Source organism: Exophiala aquamarina (assembly GCF_000709125.1).
Source record: "Exophiala aquamarina CBS 119918 chromosome Unknown aczIA-supercont1.6, whole genome shotgun sequence".
NCBI classification, from domain to species: Eukaryota; Fungi; Ascomycota; class Eurotiomycetes; order Chaetothyriales; family Herpotrichiellaceae; genus Exophiala; species Exophiala aquamarina.
In genome coordinates this window covers 1130211-1148452 of record NW_013550582.1, presented here as the reverse complement: position 1 = coordinate 1148452, position 18242 = coordinate 1130211, and the positions used below count along the sequence as shown (strand labels likewise).

At 50.6% G+C, this 18242-nt stretch overlaps 8 protein-coding genes across 8 annotated transcripts; 3 read left to right on the top strand and 5 right to left on the bottom strand.

Moving 5' to 3' along the window:
• Positions 1-798: 798 nt before the first annotated feature.
• A1O9_07779 (uncharacterized protein) lies at positions 799-2538 on the top strand (the record flags this gene model as incomplete). The annotated part of the gene is made up of 5 exons (XM_013403334.1): positions 799-831; positions 900-1227; positions 1284-1784; positions 1846-1989; positions 2051-2538. The coding sequence occupies 5 exons, from the start codon at positions 799-801 to the stop codon at positions 2536-2538; spliced, it is 1494 nt and encodes a 497-aa protein (XP_013258788.1).
• A 543-nt stretch (positions 2539-3081) lies between these two features.
• A1O9_07778 (uncharacterized protein) lies at positions 3082-3999 on the top strand (the record flags this gene model as incomplete). The annotated part of the gene is made up of 1 exon (XM_013403333.1): positions 3082-3999. One exon carries the CDS (start codon positions 3082-3084, stop codon positions 3997-3999), a length of 918 nt encoding a protein of 305 aa, XP_013258787.1.
• Positions 4000-4607: 608 nt separating this feature from the next.
• A1O9_07777 (uncharacterized protein) lies at positions 4608-5243 on the bottom strand (the record flags this gene model as incomplete). Its single annotated transcript, XM_013403332.1, has 1 exon — positions 4608-5243. One exon carries the CDS (start codon positions 5241-5243, stop codon positions 4608-4610), a length of 636 nt encoding a protein of 211 aa, XP_013258786.1.
• A 343-nt stretch (positions 5244-5586) lies between these two features.
• A1O9_07776 (uncharacterized protein) lies at positions 5587-6216 on the bottom strand (the record flags this gene model as incomplete). The annotated part of the gene is made up of 1 exon (XM_013403331.1): positions 5587-6216. The coding sequence occupies one exon, from the start codon at positions 6214-6216 to the stop codon at positions 5587-5589; it is 630 nt and encodes a 209-aa protein (XP_013258785.1).
• A 46-nt stretch (positions 6217-6262) lies between these two features.
• A1O9_07775 (uncharacterized protein) lies at positions 6263-6694 on the bottom strand (the record flags this gene model as incomplete). Its single annotated transcript, XM_013403330.1, has 1 exon — positions 6263-6694. A coding segment is annotated over one exon (432 nt), but the record flags the coding sequence as incomplete, so codon positions are not given.
• A 158-nt stretch (positions 6695-6852) lies between these two features.
• Positions 6853-8187, bottom strand: A1O9_07774 (uncharacterized protein; the record flags this gene model as incomplete). Its single annotated transcript, XM_013403329.1, has 4 exons — positions 6853-7569; positions 7686-7786; positions 7839-7958; positions 8004-8187. The coding sequence occupies 4 exons, from the start codon at positions 8185-8187 to the stop codon at positions 6853-6855; spliced, it is 1122 nt and encodes a 373-aa protein (XP_013258783.1).
• Positions 8188-9783: 1596 nt separating this feature from the next.
• Positions 9784-11628, bottom strand: A1O9_07773 (uncharacterized protein; the record flags this gene model as incomplete). Its single annotated transcript, XM_013403328.1, has 1 exon — positions 9784-11628. The coding sequence occupies one exon, from the start codon at positions 11626-11628 to the stop codon at positions 9784-9786; it is 1845 nt and encodes a 614-aa protein (XP_013258782.1).
• A 3463-nt stretch (positions 11629-15091) lies between these two features.
• A1O9_07772 (uncharacterized protein) lies at positions 15092-17950 on the top strand (the record flags this gene model as incomplete). The annotated part of the gene is made up of 1 exon (XM_013403327.1): positions 15092-17950. One exon carries the CDS (start codon positions 15092-15094, stop codon positions 17948-17950), a length of 2859 nt encoding a protein of 952 aa, XP_013258781.1.
• Between the last annotated feature and the right edge of the window lie 292 nt (positions 17951-18242).

Sequence of the window (18242 nt, the reverse complement as noted above, 5' to 3'; positions counted from 1 at the left end):
ACTCTATAGCTGGAAGAATCCCAAGCACCACCAAGGCTGTAGCCCTTTCTTATCTCACCGCACCTATCACTGTGATAGAAAGATTGCACCTGTCAAAGAATGAAAGCAACTACTTTTTCTCCCAGATTTTGGGCGAAGCTAGAGCCTGTCGGAAAAGGCCTATACAGCCCCACATCTCAGGTTAGACAGACAACCTTGCCATAACTGTGCTATCGAAAAGTGCCGATCCGACATAGCTGATTCGTATCGCTTTGATTCGCCCGGACTGTTCACACCAAAGGGGGCCCTTATGTAGATCTAAAACCTCGCTCCACCAAGTTGGAGAATCTTTACAATTCGGTGCCACTCGACCCGGGCTCTGAAATCACCATCGATGGAGAATGAAGCGTTTGATGGGTCCCTGGTGGACTAAACAGAACTACTAGCCATGACACGGTATGTAGGCCGCTCCTAATTCAAGACTGGTTCAGGATTTTTGGTTTCTCGACTCGGAGGAAGAATACTCGCCTTTTTCCCTCTCCCCAGTCCCTCAGCCAACGTTGATACTGTAGTCCGTACCCTGTTCTACAAATCTACGACCCTGAGCTCATTGTCCCTGTAAACTGTTCCATCCCACATATTTACACACTCACCTCGGCCTCCCTTCCGACGCTTTTCTTATAAAATTTCCCCCGGACCCCATATTACCCCGGTTCTTCTCTCTACTAGGAGCAAGGAAACGAGAAACCTCCTTGTGAAGTCTGAATCCTTTATCTGACCATTGTCGACGTTGTATTTTGTGCGCTCCAACCTTCCACAATGCGGATTTCACCCTCACTGGTTCGGCTCCTGGTAAGTCACCACCTCTTTCTTCTCGACCTTCCTAGAGACTCCCAATGCTAACTTAAGGACCTACTCAGATCGTGCTCTTCGTTGCACTTGGCTCCCTCACCTATGGATACTGCAGTAGCATTATCGCCACGACATTGGGACAACCCTCCTTCATCAGCTATTTCGCTCTCGACACACGCTCCAATGCGACAGACCTTATTGGAGCCATCAATGGACTCTATCAAGCTGGAGGACTTTTCGGATGTCTCTCATGCATCAAATCTGCAGATTGGTTTGGCCGCAGAAAAGCCATTTTGTTCACCTCAGTGATCACGGTCATCGGAGGTGCTCTCCAATCCGGCAGCGTCAACATCGGCATGTACATCGCTATGCGATTCATTACCGGCTTCGGAATAGGTGAGTTCTCTGTGCGGGCTCACGGCAATTGAAGTACGCGCTAACAAAGTCGTCAGGCGCCCTGGTCACCCTTGTGCCTCTGTATCAGTCCGAGATATCACCCCCTCGGATCCGTGGCTGGCTTGTAGGCATGCACGGAGTTTTTATTTGCGTGGGGTATTCCCTCGCAAGCTGGGTCGGACTAGGCTTCTATTTCGTCAACGCAAGCGGCGCACAATGGCGGCTGCCGCTGGCGATCCAGTGCTTGCCACCTCTATTCTTGTCGCTCGGTATCCTTCTCCTCCCAGAGTCTCCGAGATGGCTACTGGACCATGATCGCGTGGAAGACGCATACAAGTCATTCAAGACAGTCCGCGCAGAAACCACGGACAACATCGCCAACAACGAAGGGGCTCTCTTGGCCGAGTTCAACTTGCTTCAGGGCCAATTACTTCATGAGAAGCAGGAAGAGCTGTCTCTACTTGACCTCTTCAGACGACCGTCTATGAGGAAGAGATGCATCATTGGGTGGCTCACAATGTTTGGTGCCCAGGGAACTGCGACTTTGGTCATTAACAGTAAGTTTCACTGAGGTTTTCGGTTATGTCGTCTCCACAACGCTGACGCTGTATCATCCAGACTATGGTCCTTCGCTATATGCATCTTTGGGCTTCGGAACTGTCCAACAACTTCTCATTCAAGGTGGATGGATCACTGTCTGTCCTTTTGGCAATTGGATCAATGCATTGGTTGTTGATAAAATCGGTCGGACTCGAATGCTCAGTAAGTCCCACAAGCACCGTGCTGAATTTAGGGGAAAGCTAAGCTGACCACCGCGGCACAGTGTTCGGTTTCGCTGGTTGCGTTATCGCTCTGATCGGCGAATGCATTACTGTCGACGTCTTCCAACGCACGGGTCACCGAAGCGCTGCCAGCGCGGCAGTGTTCTTCCTGTTCTTGCACATTGGATTCTTCTCCGTCTCGTGCGATGCGACGTCTTACATCTACGCTTCCGAAATCTTCCCAACTCCCGTGCGAGCAAAGGGTCTTTCTGTATCGGTGTCAGGTCTATTCGTGGCCACCATCATTTTCCTCCAATGTGCACCAGAAGCCTTCTCAACAATTGGCTGGAAGTATTACACCGTCTTCATCTCAATCACCACTGTCATCTTCTTCATAGTCTGGTTCTGGTTCCCTGAGACACGTGGACGTTCTCTTGAAGACATTGGCGAACTCTTTGGCGACTCTGTTGAACCAGTGCCAGTGCCTGAGAAAGGTCAAGCAGAGAACATCGAGGTGGTGCACACTGGAGAAATGCGAGAGAAATTGTGAATTAAGGGGCCCGGTGTGGCATCTTCCTCGAGGCCTCACCATATCTCAAGGATGCACATAGATTCAAAGCCTTAGTGCCGGAAGCAATGAGGATATGTGTCGGGTGCTTTGCTTATGCGTTAGCTAGCTAGAAACAAACAGATATTTTCATTCAAAAACGTATGGTAAGATTTAGTTAAAGGTTGAAAGAATCAGATTCAAAAGTTACGAGGTAGTAAATTCGCTAAAGTAAATCCAGGGTTATTAGAGCTACAGTGTACGGAGTACATAACTAGCCTGCAGGGGACCCTTGAGCCTGAACTAGCTTCTACGAATAGGCATTAAGCAGCGCTCCCTATACGAGTCTTCTCCCACCTGAATCGGCTGGGAGTAGACTCTTCTCCTTTTCAAGCGTTGAGTCGTTGTCCATAGGACATACAGTCAAATAGACAACCTAGCTACATTCATCATCAGTGCCCACCGCGCCTAGGTGGCTCGAGTCCTGATAGTCGGACTTCCACAGAACGACCTCGGCTATCTCGACCGACTTTACGTTTCACCATTATGGCCGCGGAAAAGAGAAAGATTGCCATCATTGGCGCTGGACCGGTCGGCTGCGCCTTTGCAGTACATCTTGTGAAGGCCGGACACGAAGTCGCAATCGTAGGTCGAGGCCAGAGACTTGCAAGTCTCCAGGCAAATGGCGGTGTTCTCACGAAGAAATCGGAGAAAGCGACGGAGATCTCGAAGACTCCTGTGGTCGCCGTCGGATCCCTCGACACCGTACAACCCTGGGACCTTGTCCTCTTGACCGTTACCGAGCACCAATTTGATGAGCAATTATTCGCTACGCTCAAGGCATGTCCAACGTCAACCGAGATTCTATTCATGTTCAACACTTTTGCATCACTTAGCGGATACTTCGACGTTTTAGGAAAGGAACGCTGCATTATAGGATTTCCGGCGATCATGGCCTGTTTCTACGACGGAGCATTGGTGCACCAATTTGTGAACTTCGGCCAGATTACTATTGTCTCATCACCCGAATGGCGCTCTATCTTCTCCTCGGCAGGGATTAAGTGTGTCCACGAGCCTGATATGCAGAGCTGGCTACGCACACATGCCGCCATCGCCGTTGGTGTCATGAGCGCGACCGTTGCGGCTGCCAAGAGGAAATCGGGAGTGACATGGGCAGAAGCAAACCTCAGTGCCGAGGCGGCTAAGGAAGGGCTTGCGCTGGTCCAAAAGCTGGGGAATAGTGTCACGCCCAAATTAATATACTATCTTGGTGTCGCGGCGCCGAGTTTTGTGCTCACCGGGCTGCTTTGGGTTTTGACGAGAGTATCGAGTGTGCGCAATAACCCCCAAGTACTGCCGAAGTGGGAACGAGAGATGCTTGGTTTGGCGGAAAGCATTATTGCAGCAGCGCCTGATAAAGACGAGGTAAGACTAGTTAGCCAGCTTCGGGGGAAGTATGCATAAGTGAAAGGTTACTGGCCCAATAGGTAAACTCCACCTGTAACACTACCTCCTAGAGTTGCAGTAGAGTTGCAGTTAGAAGGATAGACCCCCCAAGATTTGATTTGAGATAGCATGTTTTGACGTAATTCTACGGCATCATCATCTTTGGACCGCCTAAAACGGGAGCGGATTTCCGGGCAACGACTTTCACAGTTCAACGTAAAGTGCAGGGAAATGTCCTGCCGACATTGGCGGCCAGTGGTGATGCTATGGGAGGGTTTCTTCCCTCGATGCCTTGTCAAGCCTGGAACTTTGCATAAATTGCTTATGCAAAAGCTATTTAAGACTTTACGAAAACCTAGGCAGCGCTGATATATAGTGGCAAGAAGGCCTTGTCAGTGCCCGATTGCTATGTCTCAGACATGGAGTTTTCCCCGATCTCGAAAGCGTACTGGTCTTGGTCTCCCACAATGTCCCAATCCTGGAAATTCGGCCAATCCGCCAAACAGGGTAAAGTGGGATCTCGAAGAAATACTGATGAAGCCTCTTGGTGATCTAAAAACGACCATGGTCCCTCAGAAGCAGCGGTCGATACTCCTGTGGTACTGAAGGCATGGTCCTCCAAGATCTCATGTAGCAAGCCCGCTTCCGCCTGGATGAGAGCTGGTTTCGATAATATGACTTGGTTGTCGATCAGCGAGACAGTTGGTGTAGAGTCGGGTCCTTCTTCCTGTGCTTTTCACAAAGGTCGTGATATTGGTTCCATTTGCGCCATCAGCAACATATGCAAAAGATATCGATGGATTGACATTGTTGATCCGGTTATAAGAGCGTTTCAGAAGGCGCCAAATAGCGAGATGGCCCTCGCTATAAGCAAAGTCCAGCGCCTGGTGGTACTGTCCTTCAGTATCAGACTCGTCGATTTCAGCTCCAGAGTTTAAAAGCAACTGCACCATGTCGATATGGCCGTGCTGAGCTGCGCCCTCGAGGGCCGTCCGCTCATCAGTCGGTGCGCGAGGGGCGTCAACTCGAGCACCAAGCCTGATAACCAATCGCGCAACGTTGACATGGGCTCCGATGGCAGCAGCCTGCCGCGCTGTGACTCCGCCGCTGCTTGCTCCTTCATTGTCTACACGAGCGCCTGCTTCGATCAAGGCTAGGACTATCGATAGCAGCCCAGCACCCGCGGCTGCTTGGAGAGGTGTCCGAGCACGCTTTCCTGATAGGAAAGACCTGTTGACATCGGCACCAGCAGCAACAAGCATCTTGACAAGCTCCTCGTTCTGTGTTGCGATGGCTGCGACTAATACAGTTCGCCTCGTACCATCGTTGCAATCTCTCGTCCCTACAGTGAATGAATTGGATTAGCGCCCTACTGAAGTAATAAGGAGACTGTCGCTACGCTCCCTCGAAACGACCGAACCGCTGTGCCAAGAGGACTTTCTCCGTCACGAATTTCCTGTCCTTCTTTGAAAGTGGATAGTCTCCAGTTGTCCTCAATAGCACGTCGATCATCACTTTTTCTGACAACCGCATTGACATCTATACCTGCGTCTATAAATTGCTTCGTTAGAGTCCAGTCTCCATGGGAAATTGTGTACTGTAAGGCTAGACCGCCAAAATGTTTGCGAAGGCCATGATAGCGTATTGAATGAGCAGTGAGCAGCGCTCCAGCAATATCTTGCCCACGACTTGTTCGTACGGCTGCCAGCAATGCTCCTGGGTGACGACGTCAGTCTCCGCACCAGCACGTAGCAACCTAAACACCAATCCTAAGTCTGCCTGTGAGGCCGCAGCCTCTAGCGCTGTTGTGCTGTATGAAAGTCCAGAGAGGTCGTTCACATTTGCACCCTTCAAAAGCAGAAGGTCGACGATTCCAGGATTATTTTTTTGAATTGCGAGAACCAAATGCGTATGCCACTTACGAGGCATGTCATCTTCATAGCCCAAGTTTTCATCCACCCCTATGTGCCCTTCCGAAGCGTTAATATCACCGCCGGCACTGATGAGGGACTGAATCAAACTATCGAAACCATCTGCACTGCGAATTATTGCTCCCTGTATGGCAAAGGGATAGTTACCGCAAGTAACGTCAGCTTTAGCCCCATGTGAGAGGAGCCACTCAACGGTTTGTCGGGAGTTTGAGAGCGTCGCAGTAATCAGTGGGTGCGGATGCGTTCCCATGGATGCGTTAATGTCGGCTCCAGCCTCCAATAACATTTCCAAACCTTCTGTCATCGCTCCTCGCGGCAGCGCTCAGGGCTAGTGGTGATGCTGGTTGGCCAACTTTAGCCCCAGCTTCAAGGAGCAGCCGCACAATTCCAGTATGTCCGTGGTATGTAGCCGCCGAAAGTGCTGTAAATGACTTTGGTAACGCGGGTCTGTCAAAGTGTACTACGCCCGCATCGGCATGAATATCAGCTTGGTGTCTCAGCAGCAGCTTGACTTCAAACATGTTTCCAGCGTAACTTGCGGCTTGAAGAGGTGTCCAAATTGGAGGTGATTGGTTCATGACAGGTCTTTTAGGGTTGACATTTGCCCCTGAGTCAACCAGTAGCCTCATTACAGATTTGTGCGAAGGCGAGTTTGAGGAAGCAGCAGCGATAAGTGCACAATCACCAGAAGGGAATTGTTCGTTTGTATTGACGCCTTTTCCAAGAAGGAACTTTACCAATGCTTCATTTCCCTGCTCTGCTGCGAAATACAGAGTAAATCTTGTTATTTAGGCCGCTACCTCGTGTAATAGCAGAAAAGTGTTCGTATCGTCGAGATCGGCAGCCCTCTCCAAAATTGATCGTGGGGTTGGAAAGCAGTAAAGGTCGCCGGCTTCGTCAAGCATAGATGCCTCTATCCATATAGGTTCGGCAGTTGCTTTCACCCTTGCTTGAAGTAGGTGATGGATCGTTTCTTGCAGGAGTCGTCATTTGTGTCCAGACAGTCAGGAAGGGCTAGAGCGAGTATCTCAGCGCCTTGTTGTCCGTCCAATTCCATAGAGGCACCATTATCAAGTAGCGCTTTTATGAGGAAAGGCCCGGGGGCTTTATGGTCTTGAAATGCGCATTTAAGCATACTTGCGCCTGTCCTTGGTCGGTAAGATCCATCAACTTTTGCGCCATGATTCAGTAAAAGCAGAGTTATCTCACAATCGAAGCTCGCAACAGCCTTTTCTAAGGGGCTCTCACCATCTTTTATAACAGAATGTGCGCCATTGACGTCTGCACCTGCCAAGATCAGTACTTTGACGGACTCTACTTTGTTGAAGTATGCGGCATAGGCAAGTGGCGTCGTCAGAATCCCTAGCCAGGAGACCACCTGCTCGTTCGGATCGATACCTAACCCAAGAAGCATCGATAGCATCTGCGTATCGTGAAGTTTTGCGTAGCGGAAAAGGTTCTCCGCCACCGCTTCAGTGGTAGCACCTTCGTGCCAGACCAAATCTCTCAAGTGAGAAAAGCGGCTAGGAGGCGGGACCAATTCTAGTAATTTGGCAATACCAGAATTCGTCATTAAATTGTTGGACAGAGTAAAGGCTAGTAACAGTAGAAGCTGTATATTCGCGTTGTGTTTCGTGAGACCACCAAAGTCTTGACCCTGAGGTGTATCAGTCTGACTGTGCTGGGCAGAAGAGCCGAAATCATGCTGATCTGACGGGATGGTTCCACGACATAGCAGGAAGGGAACATGGATCCGAACAAAGTTGAATATACGGAGCTTGTCGACGGAAATGGCAGACTTTGGTTCGTTGTTTGATCATGATGGCCTCCAGCGCTTGATGACTGATGTTGTAGGTTAGACAGAGCATTGTACGCTAGAAATAACACTAGCACTCGATAAAGGATACCTCTCGAAACTTGACCTACGTTGTGCTTCCAGTGAAGCGCTGAAGCGTGCCCATGGAAGCTGTTGAATGAGGGGTGCTAACAGCTGGCATGGCTGAGGTGTCCAGATAGAAACTCGATTTGGAAGTTCTGGCGTGCGAGCTGTTCACTGTCAGTATGTGAGAGATGCGAGATGAACAAACATACGTTCTTGCTGGGACCTTGTCACAACGTCTATGGCATTCCTTGTGGCCTTTTCCCTCAGTTTATTCGGTGGAATGAGGGTCTCGTCAATGCAGACATCACTTTCGATTCCCATGCGCTTTCTCTTTTGAACAACACAATCGATGTCTATCCAACCTTGATGTTTAACCTTCTTGCGCAGACCCATGTCATTGAATGCGTCTCGTATTGGCTTTTGCTGCGAATTTTCATCTAAGTCAGGATGTGAGAGATCCAGACAAACGTTGCCGAAAATTGATGCTCAGCAAACATGATAGCCCGCACCGTTTTGAGGCTTTTCCCCTCAGAGATATAGAGCTGTTGAATAATATCGCGTTTGGCCTCCCAGTCATCACGTTGTGGGCCACTAGGTGGCCGACCTTGAACCATTGTGTTGACGATCACGAAGGCGTACTTTCGACTGGCGCCATGTTGCTCTTAAAGACGTTCTGACAGTGGTTTTAAGGCTGAGATTTAGCGGAAAGATTCCTTTGGTTTCCCTGAGCAAGGATCCGAAATCTGCATTTTGCGGAGTTTTGGAAGCCTGACCGCGGCCTAGATGGCAAGGATCAGGAGCCAATGGCATCTGAACAATTGCGCATCCCGCTCTGATAGGCAAATGGCTCAAAGGTTCCAGCTGATCATCCCTTTCCTGGATCTCAAAAGTGCGTGCCTACGCCATTGGCAGGGCGCGGACAATATTTGGAAACCTTGCTACCAACATCCGGTTTGTTCAGAATCCATAATAGTCACTATATTGGCGGCAGACGTCTGCTTTGAAGGTGTTAAAGATTCTCAAAACTGGGCCAATTTCTCGCGCGTCCGATGAAAACCCCCCGCATTTCTGGCGATGGTACTCGTACACGCACAAATCAACCCCCTGGCCCTGATATGGGCACACCCGTTGCTCAGGCTGATTGGTCACCGTGATCATTCACGTGCTGGACTTGCTCAAGTTGAAGCGGCGAGGCTCAGGGTCGCGCTCAGGTCCAAAGATGGAAATAGAAAGTGACCATGTCTGGATTCCGACGTCGAATTGCCTGTTTCTTGAGACCACATTTGAAAATTATTGTGCAAGTCACGTTTCTTGTTCCCATGCTTGCTGATTCGTGAAAGTATGCGTGAGTAGATATGTGTCTAGTAGTGGTCTGGTGCCAGTCCAAAACTCTCAGATTCGTACAAACAGCTTGGACCTGCCCGGTATATAGTCCTCTGGGTATTATCAAGTTCCACTACTCGTTAGCAGTCGCATATTACCTAATTCTCTGCACAGCCAGGACATAAAGGAAACCGGGGTAGCAGGTAGGAATTACTCGTACTCGACGTTAACGTTTCGGGCATTCGAGACAAGGCTCAAAACAAACAAGAAACACCATTTGATGCAATTATAGTCGGGGTATTTAGCACCCATGAAAGGGTTGAGTGAATCTATCAAGCCCATGTGCTAATGCCCTAATGCTCACTTGCGTGGTACATCTTTGTTCCATGGATCACATGCAACTTCCATTCCAGTTCTTCTGCCTTGGAGGCCCAGGTTAGAGGTACAAAGTAATGAGAAAAGACACAAAATATGTACGGGTGTACCAATGCCCTTCGTGTCAGCCATGACGGAGAGAATCTCTCTGCCAACAAGGACGCCGCCGTTTTCTAACTTAGGACTTCAAGTCCTCCAGATCTACTCCATGTGCAATAGGGGGAACTCGGAGAGTAATAAACAAAATCCAAGGATGCGTTGCTCCGATAGAAAGAGTACATCGCAAAGCACTTAATTTAAGAGCTTGATCATGTCGCTCGGCACCCTTCCGCTCGGTGAGACGGTGTGTGGGTTACCCCAGTCGTGACCTGGTAAAGATGGAGGTGTTTCTGGAGCTGGACTGGCCTCTACACTCGAGTATTCAGACTTCTCAATGGGATGAACCGTCTCATTTGAATGCCGACGTGGAGATAATGGCTCGGGGGAATGCTTTTTGGGAGCCATAACACTCGTCACCGTAGACTTAGTGATCCTGTGTGTAGCGGTAATTCGTGTCTGATTGTTGGAATTGTTGGAAGCACGGATTTTGGTGACTTTCGGTCGCCTGTTGAGCGATGTCTTAGACTTGAGAGTGGATTTAGTCTGATTCTCCTTTCCAAGGACATCTGCAATTTTCCTTCCATTGCTTGCGGCATTTTTGAGTTGAGTCTTCCTCACTTTGTCTATCTTTTCGCTTCGTGATGTGACGTGCAGTTTGATCTTTAACGGCGATCCATTGGGGGTTCGAGGCGTTTTTGAGGGTGTCCGAGGAGCGTCTCCATTCTGACTTCGTGGTGGAGTCATCGTATAAAGTACTGGAGAAGGAAGTAACCGTTGAACAGGCCTCTCGACCTTCTTCGGTGATGGCGGAATAACCACTTCAATACTGCCTTGAGAAGATTTGACCTTTTCAAGGTCTGCGTCTGTGTAGTTCTCTTTGACATCTGGCCTTTCGTCGTCCCATTCTCTCAGACCAGCCAACCGAGCTACCTCGTCACTGTCGGCCTTCACAACCAGATCCCACAGATTTTCGAGATCTTTGCCTGGAGGCACAGGATCTCGGTTGATCCAAATTGTGGTCCCCTCCCGTCGATCTCGAACTATTTGGCACATTTCATGAACAATCCTTCGGACTGCGGGGATTTTCATGCTTGTACCAACCACCACGACCGCATCTGGTCTGGTGCGAAAGTCAGCTGTGGTGACCGCTCCAATTGCTTCGTCATCAGGATTGTGCTCATTGTAAAGGACGATTCTTGGGCGTAGTCTTCCAACCCCATGGCTCCTTTTGCCAGCGTGGGCAGTTCGAAGTGTATCTGCTGCTACACATTGGGGACATAGTGGAGGGGTCGGTCCCTCGAAAAGATGGGCCTGAAAGTCGGAAATGTGTCTACATTTCTGGCACATCATTTTCTCGAGTCCTCCGTGTAACTGGATGGTTTGTGGCCAGGGTGCTTTGTGGTTTAGGGGGACTTGTGTTGCCAGAGGTGGCAGCGAGCTTTCCAGACCATCTACATTCTGAGTATACAAGCGCAATAGTCGGCCTTCGGTGGACAACCTGGCAAGGAAGCGATGGAAAGCAGTTGGCTTGGCGTTTCCAGACAGCTTGGATAGCTTACGGACCATGTCGTGAAAACTGGAGGTGGAATGGTCATCTTTGTAGACTGAAGCATCGAAGAGCATTTTGCCGGAACCTTTGAGCTTGTGCTCACCGCGCAAGCTTGTGAAAAGGCCATCGGATGATCTGAAGTCGGGGATTCCTGCTGAAACAGAGATGCCGGCCCCTGCAACAACCACAATTTTCCTCCGATTTCTGAGAGCTTTCAGCAGCGTGTCCAGTGCCTCGACTCGGTCATAGTCAGATTGCGCAATGTCAGAAGTGAGGTCTAGATGTTGTGTGGTGCGAATCTTGGGTTCGATCTTCCTGCGCTTACGTGGAGGGGGCATGTCGTCGCCAGCATGTTGCGAAGGTGGGGGCGTAAGAGTAGAGGTCTGCCATCCAGGTGGTAGAATGGGTGAACTTGGAGGAGAAGATAAAGGCGAGCTGGGAGGAGAGCTCAGAGGTGAGGATATGTCAGAATAATCTTCGGGTGACATGGTGGCAATCGGTGAAGTGGTAAACGAATGACTATTATAGCATGATTCACTCTGTTTGTGTAGGGAAAGAGTGACCGTTCCAGACCCTTCCTCTTCGATCTGTGCCAAAAGCAGTGACCGTGCACTTCGGATAGGACCAACTGCTAGATCCCGGGGTGGTGAATACGGATACAGGTCAAGGGGAGGAGGGGAGGAACAAAGGGTCAAGAAGGGAAAAGGAAGAGAAAGAAGAGGCGCAGTTTGAGGATGAGGCTGGAACCGTGGACGTTGAGGACGGAGGACGGAGGAGGTGGAATGACTACGCCAGGCCTGCGAGCCACCCAGAGGAAGAGGTACTCCGTATATTTCCTTGTACTACGGGGAGCGACCAGTGGTGTATGTACAAGGTTTGTTGTGCACTCTGGCCGGCCGGATCGTCAGCGGCTGCAAGATGAGGGAAGAAGACGGGAGTGGGAGGCTGGGGGGACCAAGGTAGACTAACCAACAGGGGGGAACGAGAGACGGGAGAGGGGCCAGGGGAGGCCCCCAACCTTGGGAGCGTCGGAGGGTCCTGGGCTGCATGCAAAACAATGGCGACACGAATCCACAACAAAACCCAGAAATGCATCGTCCCTGGGGGGCATGGGGCACAAGGGCCAAGGCACGAACCACCTAGGATGAACTGAGTTAGGGGCCACCTGGGCCGTAAGCGCCACGGGTCGCCTATCACTCTTCCCTCCTACAGTACGTGCGCCCGGCTAAAAAGGCGAACAGGTTGGTGCCTGACCAAGACCTATACAGCATTCCTCCTGGGTACCCAAAGGAACAATCTTATTAAATGTAATGATAGACGCCTGGTCGCTCTGCACAGCAATCTACTGTGCTGACAGGTCAAGTAAATAAATTCTCCCTTGTCCGAGTAGAAATACAGCAAAGTGTCGCCTCTCAATGGGCTGCTAAGTGACAATCACTCACCAATGGGTTACTCGTACAGTAGTCACCAGCTAAACCACCCACTGTAGGCGGCAGCAAATGAGCCCAAATGCCTCAACCCTGTTTCCCCGGCTACCGTTAAGGGAACCATGTGCCGACTACAAAGGGCCTGTGGCTTGACTGCAGCGGCCGAGGGAGACTAGGTTCATAGCGGTTAGTCGCCTCAGGGCCCTTATTAGCGTCCCCTGCCTGTGGCCCATCTCCAACCCTTCCACACGACTTCGACTACAGTGCACATCTGGTGTAATGCAATAAATGTACTAATATGTCCACTTCAGTCTGCTAGGTACCAAGTAGTGTAAGTACCTGAGGAGACCCGTCAATCAAGATTCAAGATCTTCCACCCTTGGGTGTCCACGCTCACACTTCAGGACCAGTGGTCCAACCGTTAAACGATCAGATAATAGAGCTAAGTCACTAAGATAGATGGTAAGTATTTAATTATAAAACCATTTGATCAAGCTTTTCCGCCCTTAGGTTTCTCTATAGACTGATTTCAGGAGCAGTAGTCAAGTCGGTGAATATGCAGATGATGGACGGTCTGCTTGGAGATATAGCCGTAGAAATGCGACCATAATTGTGGAACTAGCAATGCCAAGACGGTTTTGTGCGTACGTTAGTATAGTTTGGAAAGGCAAGCACTATTGGTACGTTGCAGGGAAACTGCTTGATAACTTTTGTCGACACAAAGTATCACAGTGGTGGCTCTAACCAAAGTTGCATCAGGCTGCAGATGAGCGTCGCCCTCTTCTTCAGTTAGTGCACATGGTTGTATTGTCGAGATCCACGTCGACCTCGTCACCAGTACCAATTCCCGAGCAGTCATGCGTGACGATTAGATTTCTGGTAGTCGCAATGTCTGTAATCGACACAATGCTCTGCGTATAACTGTTTCCAGAGTAGCACAAACCGTCTAGAGATACGGAGTCATCCTGATTACCTGCGATGGGAACACTAAGAGTACAGCTTCCGCCCCTGACACTTGCGTACGGCGCAGAGTACCAATATGTAAGAGTGTAGTCGCCGTTTCCGGGGGGCAAGCTTTGGCTGACGGTGCTGAGCAGCGTGTTGTACCCGTAGAAGGTTATGTCCTAGTGTTGATTAGCCATGCTGTTTGTCGTAGCAGCTATCAAGTTCGCACACAAGAGAAAGCTTACACGAAAATATGGCCATCTTGCGGTTAGTAGCCGTTGTTGGTGCTAGACTCAAAGTATGAATCACCAGACAATGTCCAGCCACCCGCAATTGCTCCGGTCTTATACAGGAATCCAGCTGGAACACCCTCGAAACTACCGTCAGTAGCAGGCGTCTAGACCAAGATGTTCGAAGTGAAAACAGGTTCGCAGGTGGCATCAAGCAACATATCAAGCATTATTGCGCGCGGCTTCGACGGCGTGTGGTTGCTGCCCATGTCGAGATTCAGTTGGTCCAGAGTTGCCATGTGGGCACAGACTTGGGCATTATTAGTTATCGAGAATGTTCCATCTTAGGACCAGCGATCCCCAGGTTCAGCGGAGGGAAGAGCATCTAAATCTTGGTGAGGAGGTTTTCGGTACAGGGGCCGAACTAATCAACGCCACTAATATCCTCTAGGGACGGTAGCCTTGTCGAGGAGTTCTGTGGTCGCCTCCAGAAGCTTGATTCAATCTTCCTACCCAGGATCTCATCCACTCGGATAGTTTACCCGCCTAGAAACGGGACCATATCGCTTGAGTATGTACGTACTCCCGTATATACCAGACACATAGCAAGATAATCCTGTGCAGTTTTGAATTTCAAGGCTTTTAGGCCTCTTTATGGATGAGAACTGCCAAAATTGGTGGATATCAGTATCCTATGCGTGTTCGAATGGTGGCGACAGAAACCGGTCCAGCAAGCACGGAGTACATTTTTGTGCCAAGAGAGCAGGATAACGGTGCCAAGGTTGCATCAGAGGATAGCACAAGAATTGAATTCTATACTTGCCTCCGTAAGGTCAGTGGCCCACGTAGTAGACGTTATCCTGGAAAGGAAACTGATCGTGTCAGAGTCACAAGGTCAGCATGCCAGCCATTTACGGAGATTTCTCCATTGGACAGCGGCAACAATCTTCATAGCCTGCTTAATAGCATATGCATGCAAGAGATTGAGTGGCATATATGTATGTAACGACAGCGAGATCAGAAACGGGGCTGAGCAACGCCAGTGAGAGGGACGAGGAGAGTAACCGGTACCCTGATCAGGCTGAGCAACTTCACGCCGAGGCTGAGCCGAAATTGAGCCAGGTCACATGGTGCCTGAGTAAAGCAGCAGGCCGCGTTCCCAAACGGGCCTCGTGGGCCAAAACACATTTGTGATACTGACGCCGCTGAATACCATATCACCCAGGGTACAACCCCAGACCTTTGTGCAAGACCGAGGTAACATTACTTCTTCCATACCGAAAGAGAAATATTGGAAAGGCGTGCCGTGTCCGAAAGGATGTTTGATCTACGGTGATCAACAGATTAAGATGGATCAGCTCGATCAGATTAATCCAAATGAAGGTGACTTTGCCTCGGAGGCTTTCTTCAATCAAGGATCTCTGCAGCAGATCCAGCAGCCTAATGGTACCTCTGGCCTGGAAGCTGTCGGAAATGTTACTTTGCCCACCAACCCCGCAGTCATTCAACAGCTCACCCGACAATGGAATTCTGGCTGTTCAGACCGAGTCGCCTGGTCAAGGCATGGACATATTGCCAGTATCTCCAATGACGGCACGTCAGTCTACCTGGAGTGCCTCTTTTTCAATCGTTCCTCTGGCGCATGGGACTTAACCGGCAGACATACCCTCACCACCATTTTTGAGGATGCTGTCAGTCTGGCATGGAGTTCCACGGGAGGAGAACTCATTGTTGTCGACACAAAGGGAAGGACATGGGTCTTTCATAATTCTCCTGTCTCGATAAACCGCCTGATCTTAGTTAGGCAGGGAAGACTTGATGCTGTGGACGAGTATTCTCAACTCATTGGGATGGCCTGGCTGAATCAAGACCGTCAGGACCGGCCCAGGAACGTTGTCCTCCATGCTGCTAAGAACGATTCTCGATGGGTCCACAGCAACGCCAGGGCAAAACCACTCGGTCCTTATTGGCACCGTGCTGTGGCCATGGTACACCGCAATGGCAGACTCACGATATGCTACCAGAGAGGTGATATGCAGTACGTAAAGGTCACAAGGCAGCTGGGGCAGTCAGATGACACTCTCTACACACATGCTGCCTTCGCGCCGACTGTTGAAGGGAAGATGCTGGTCACATTACATGCGTGCATGGGTGTCATCTCAGTCTACCTTGTCCAGTTCGACTGGTCTGAAGTCAAGAGTAACCCCGAAGGCCAGGCAGCTCTGACGATCGAAGCCGTCTCTACTTGTGTCTCATCTTTGCCGACATCATCTGCTGCGCTCGGTGGAGACGCCTATGATCCTGACTCATGGCAACTGAGCCATCTAGAAGTGGTACAGACTTCTGATGTGGAAAAAGCAGTCCAGCTATCACCAGTTATTCTCGCTGTATCGACTGGCGTCAACAATTCAATCAGTATCGCGGATCCTGGCTATCTTGTCTCCAGTGTGATCAAGAAATGGGCTGTGACACCTGTTGAACAGAAACTACAGTCAAGATTTGACGACCTACCTTCCAAGGGGGCAAACACATCAGAGACGTCCTCGATATTCACATTGGAACGTCAACCAGACAAAGAGGAACAAGTGATTACTACCTTACGGCGTATCGATGGACTCCACGCAGTCATAATTACAACACAAGAGAACCGCACCGACTTTCTCAGCTCAGACGACCTATCGTCAGTATCCTACTCTGCATCCCTTACGGAGACAACTTCTATGGCTCAATCAGGGTTCGCATATCCATTCACTTCAACCATCCACTGTCCCGGATTTTCTCCCAATGCCTGCGTCCGAGCGGACGTGTCGCCCGAGGGCAAGACCCAAATAGTCGGCATGGAATATCAGTTCCAACAAGTCCAACTTCCACAAGAGCCCGACCCTAGCACGGAAGTCGCCCTGGCATCCCTGAATCTGTCATTTGCTCGAGCATGCTGGTCGAATTCTACTATCGACGACATCCTGTTCTGCGCTCTACGCACCGTGCCACCCGAATTAATCCCTACGCTTGTTTCAGGAATGTACCGGACGCTGTTCCGAGATACAGAGTACATCCACGAGAAAACGCAAGGCTCCGAACTGGAGCGAGTATTCCACAAGCAGGTCATGGGCAAAGTCATGGCATACCACGCCGGGCTGACAGCACACTGCCAGGGCCTCATCACGCCGGCGACCACGGGTTCAGGCAGATGTTGGCCGCTGACGGCGCAGTGGGCATGGCTCGCGAACAACATCCGCCACACGGCCACGATCCTTTACATGAGCCTCAGGGACTTCCAGAACCTCAACACCATCCTGAGCCCCGAGTTCACAGATATGCTATGCGCACAGATCAAATGGGGCCTGGGCGTCGTGCGCTTCATCCTCAACACGATCCTCGAAGTCGGCGACTGCGAATCAAACCCGGAAATCTTCATGGACGAAGTAGGAGGCACAAAGCCCAACAACGGCGCCCCAGCCGCAGGCAGTGGCGGCATCGGCCGACTCGGCGACACAGCCGGCGACGGCAGCCAGGGACTCGTCGCGCTGCTGCTCAATTGCCACTGGTCGCGCATCTTCCTGATCGCATTCGTGCGGGCGGTGCGCGCCTACGCGAAAGTCAACGAGCCCAAGTTCCGCCACCAGCTGCAACTCCTGCAATGCATCCAGCAGCAAACCAACGGGAAGGGCATCTCATTCCAGGCCATCGAAGCAATCCTGGAATACCGGTGGGCCGCGGTCGGCGACGTCGAGGGAAATACGGCCGCCACCGCCACGAAGCAGCTGCAGATGATGGCTACGGGAAATGTGTCGGAGGGGTATCAGGGCACCGTGAAGGCGCTGCTCTCGAAACTGATTAACAGTAGTGCTGGGCTGCGCGCGAAGATGCTGATTGATCGGTATCGTCTGTTTACGGACCCGGTTGGGTTGGATTATGTATTCCTGAATAACGAGGTTATCGGGTGTGGTGGAGACGCCGATGCGGTGAGGTTTGATATTCACCGCAAGAGGCCGATCCTTAAGGGGAACATAGAGGATGGGGGCACAGGGACGGGCGCGGGTGGTGGTGGCACTGGCTTGATGGTTAGGAAATGCGGGCGCTGTGGGAGCTATAGTGAGGATGTCAATGTCCCGGGCAGAGAATGGCCGCGGCAGATTGCGTCTATGATGGCCAGGTGTGTCTGTGATGGCGCTTGGATACTTGAACCTTGGGAGGCGAAAGTTTGAGATGTGATATTCCGCACGTGCATAGCCAGATAAATTTTTGAGAGCATTTTTTTCCACGTACGAAAAGCAGTTAACGAAGAGATAAAGTATTGATTGGTTAGTCATTGTGAATTTGGACTTTCATTTTTGGTTGGCATCGGGTACCAGGTATCTTTTGCACGAAGGAATATCCGTCCCCCAGGCCTAGTACGTTCCTAAGATGCTTATGCTGCACCACCAAGCTGACAGATGCTTCAAGCGTAGGAGTTCTTGGTAGAAAGGTGATATAACCCATCTCGCCTAAGGCTCGCTA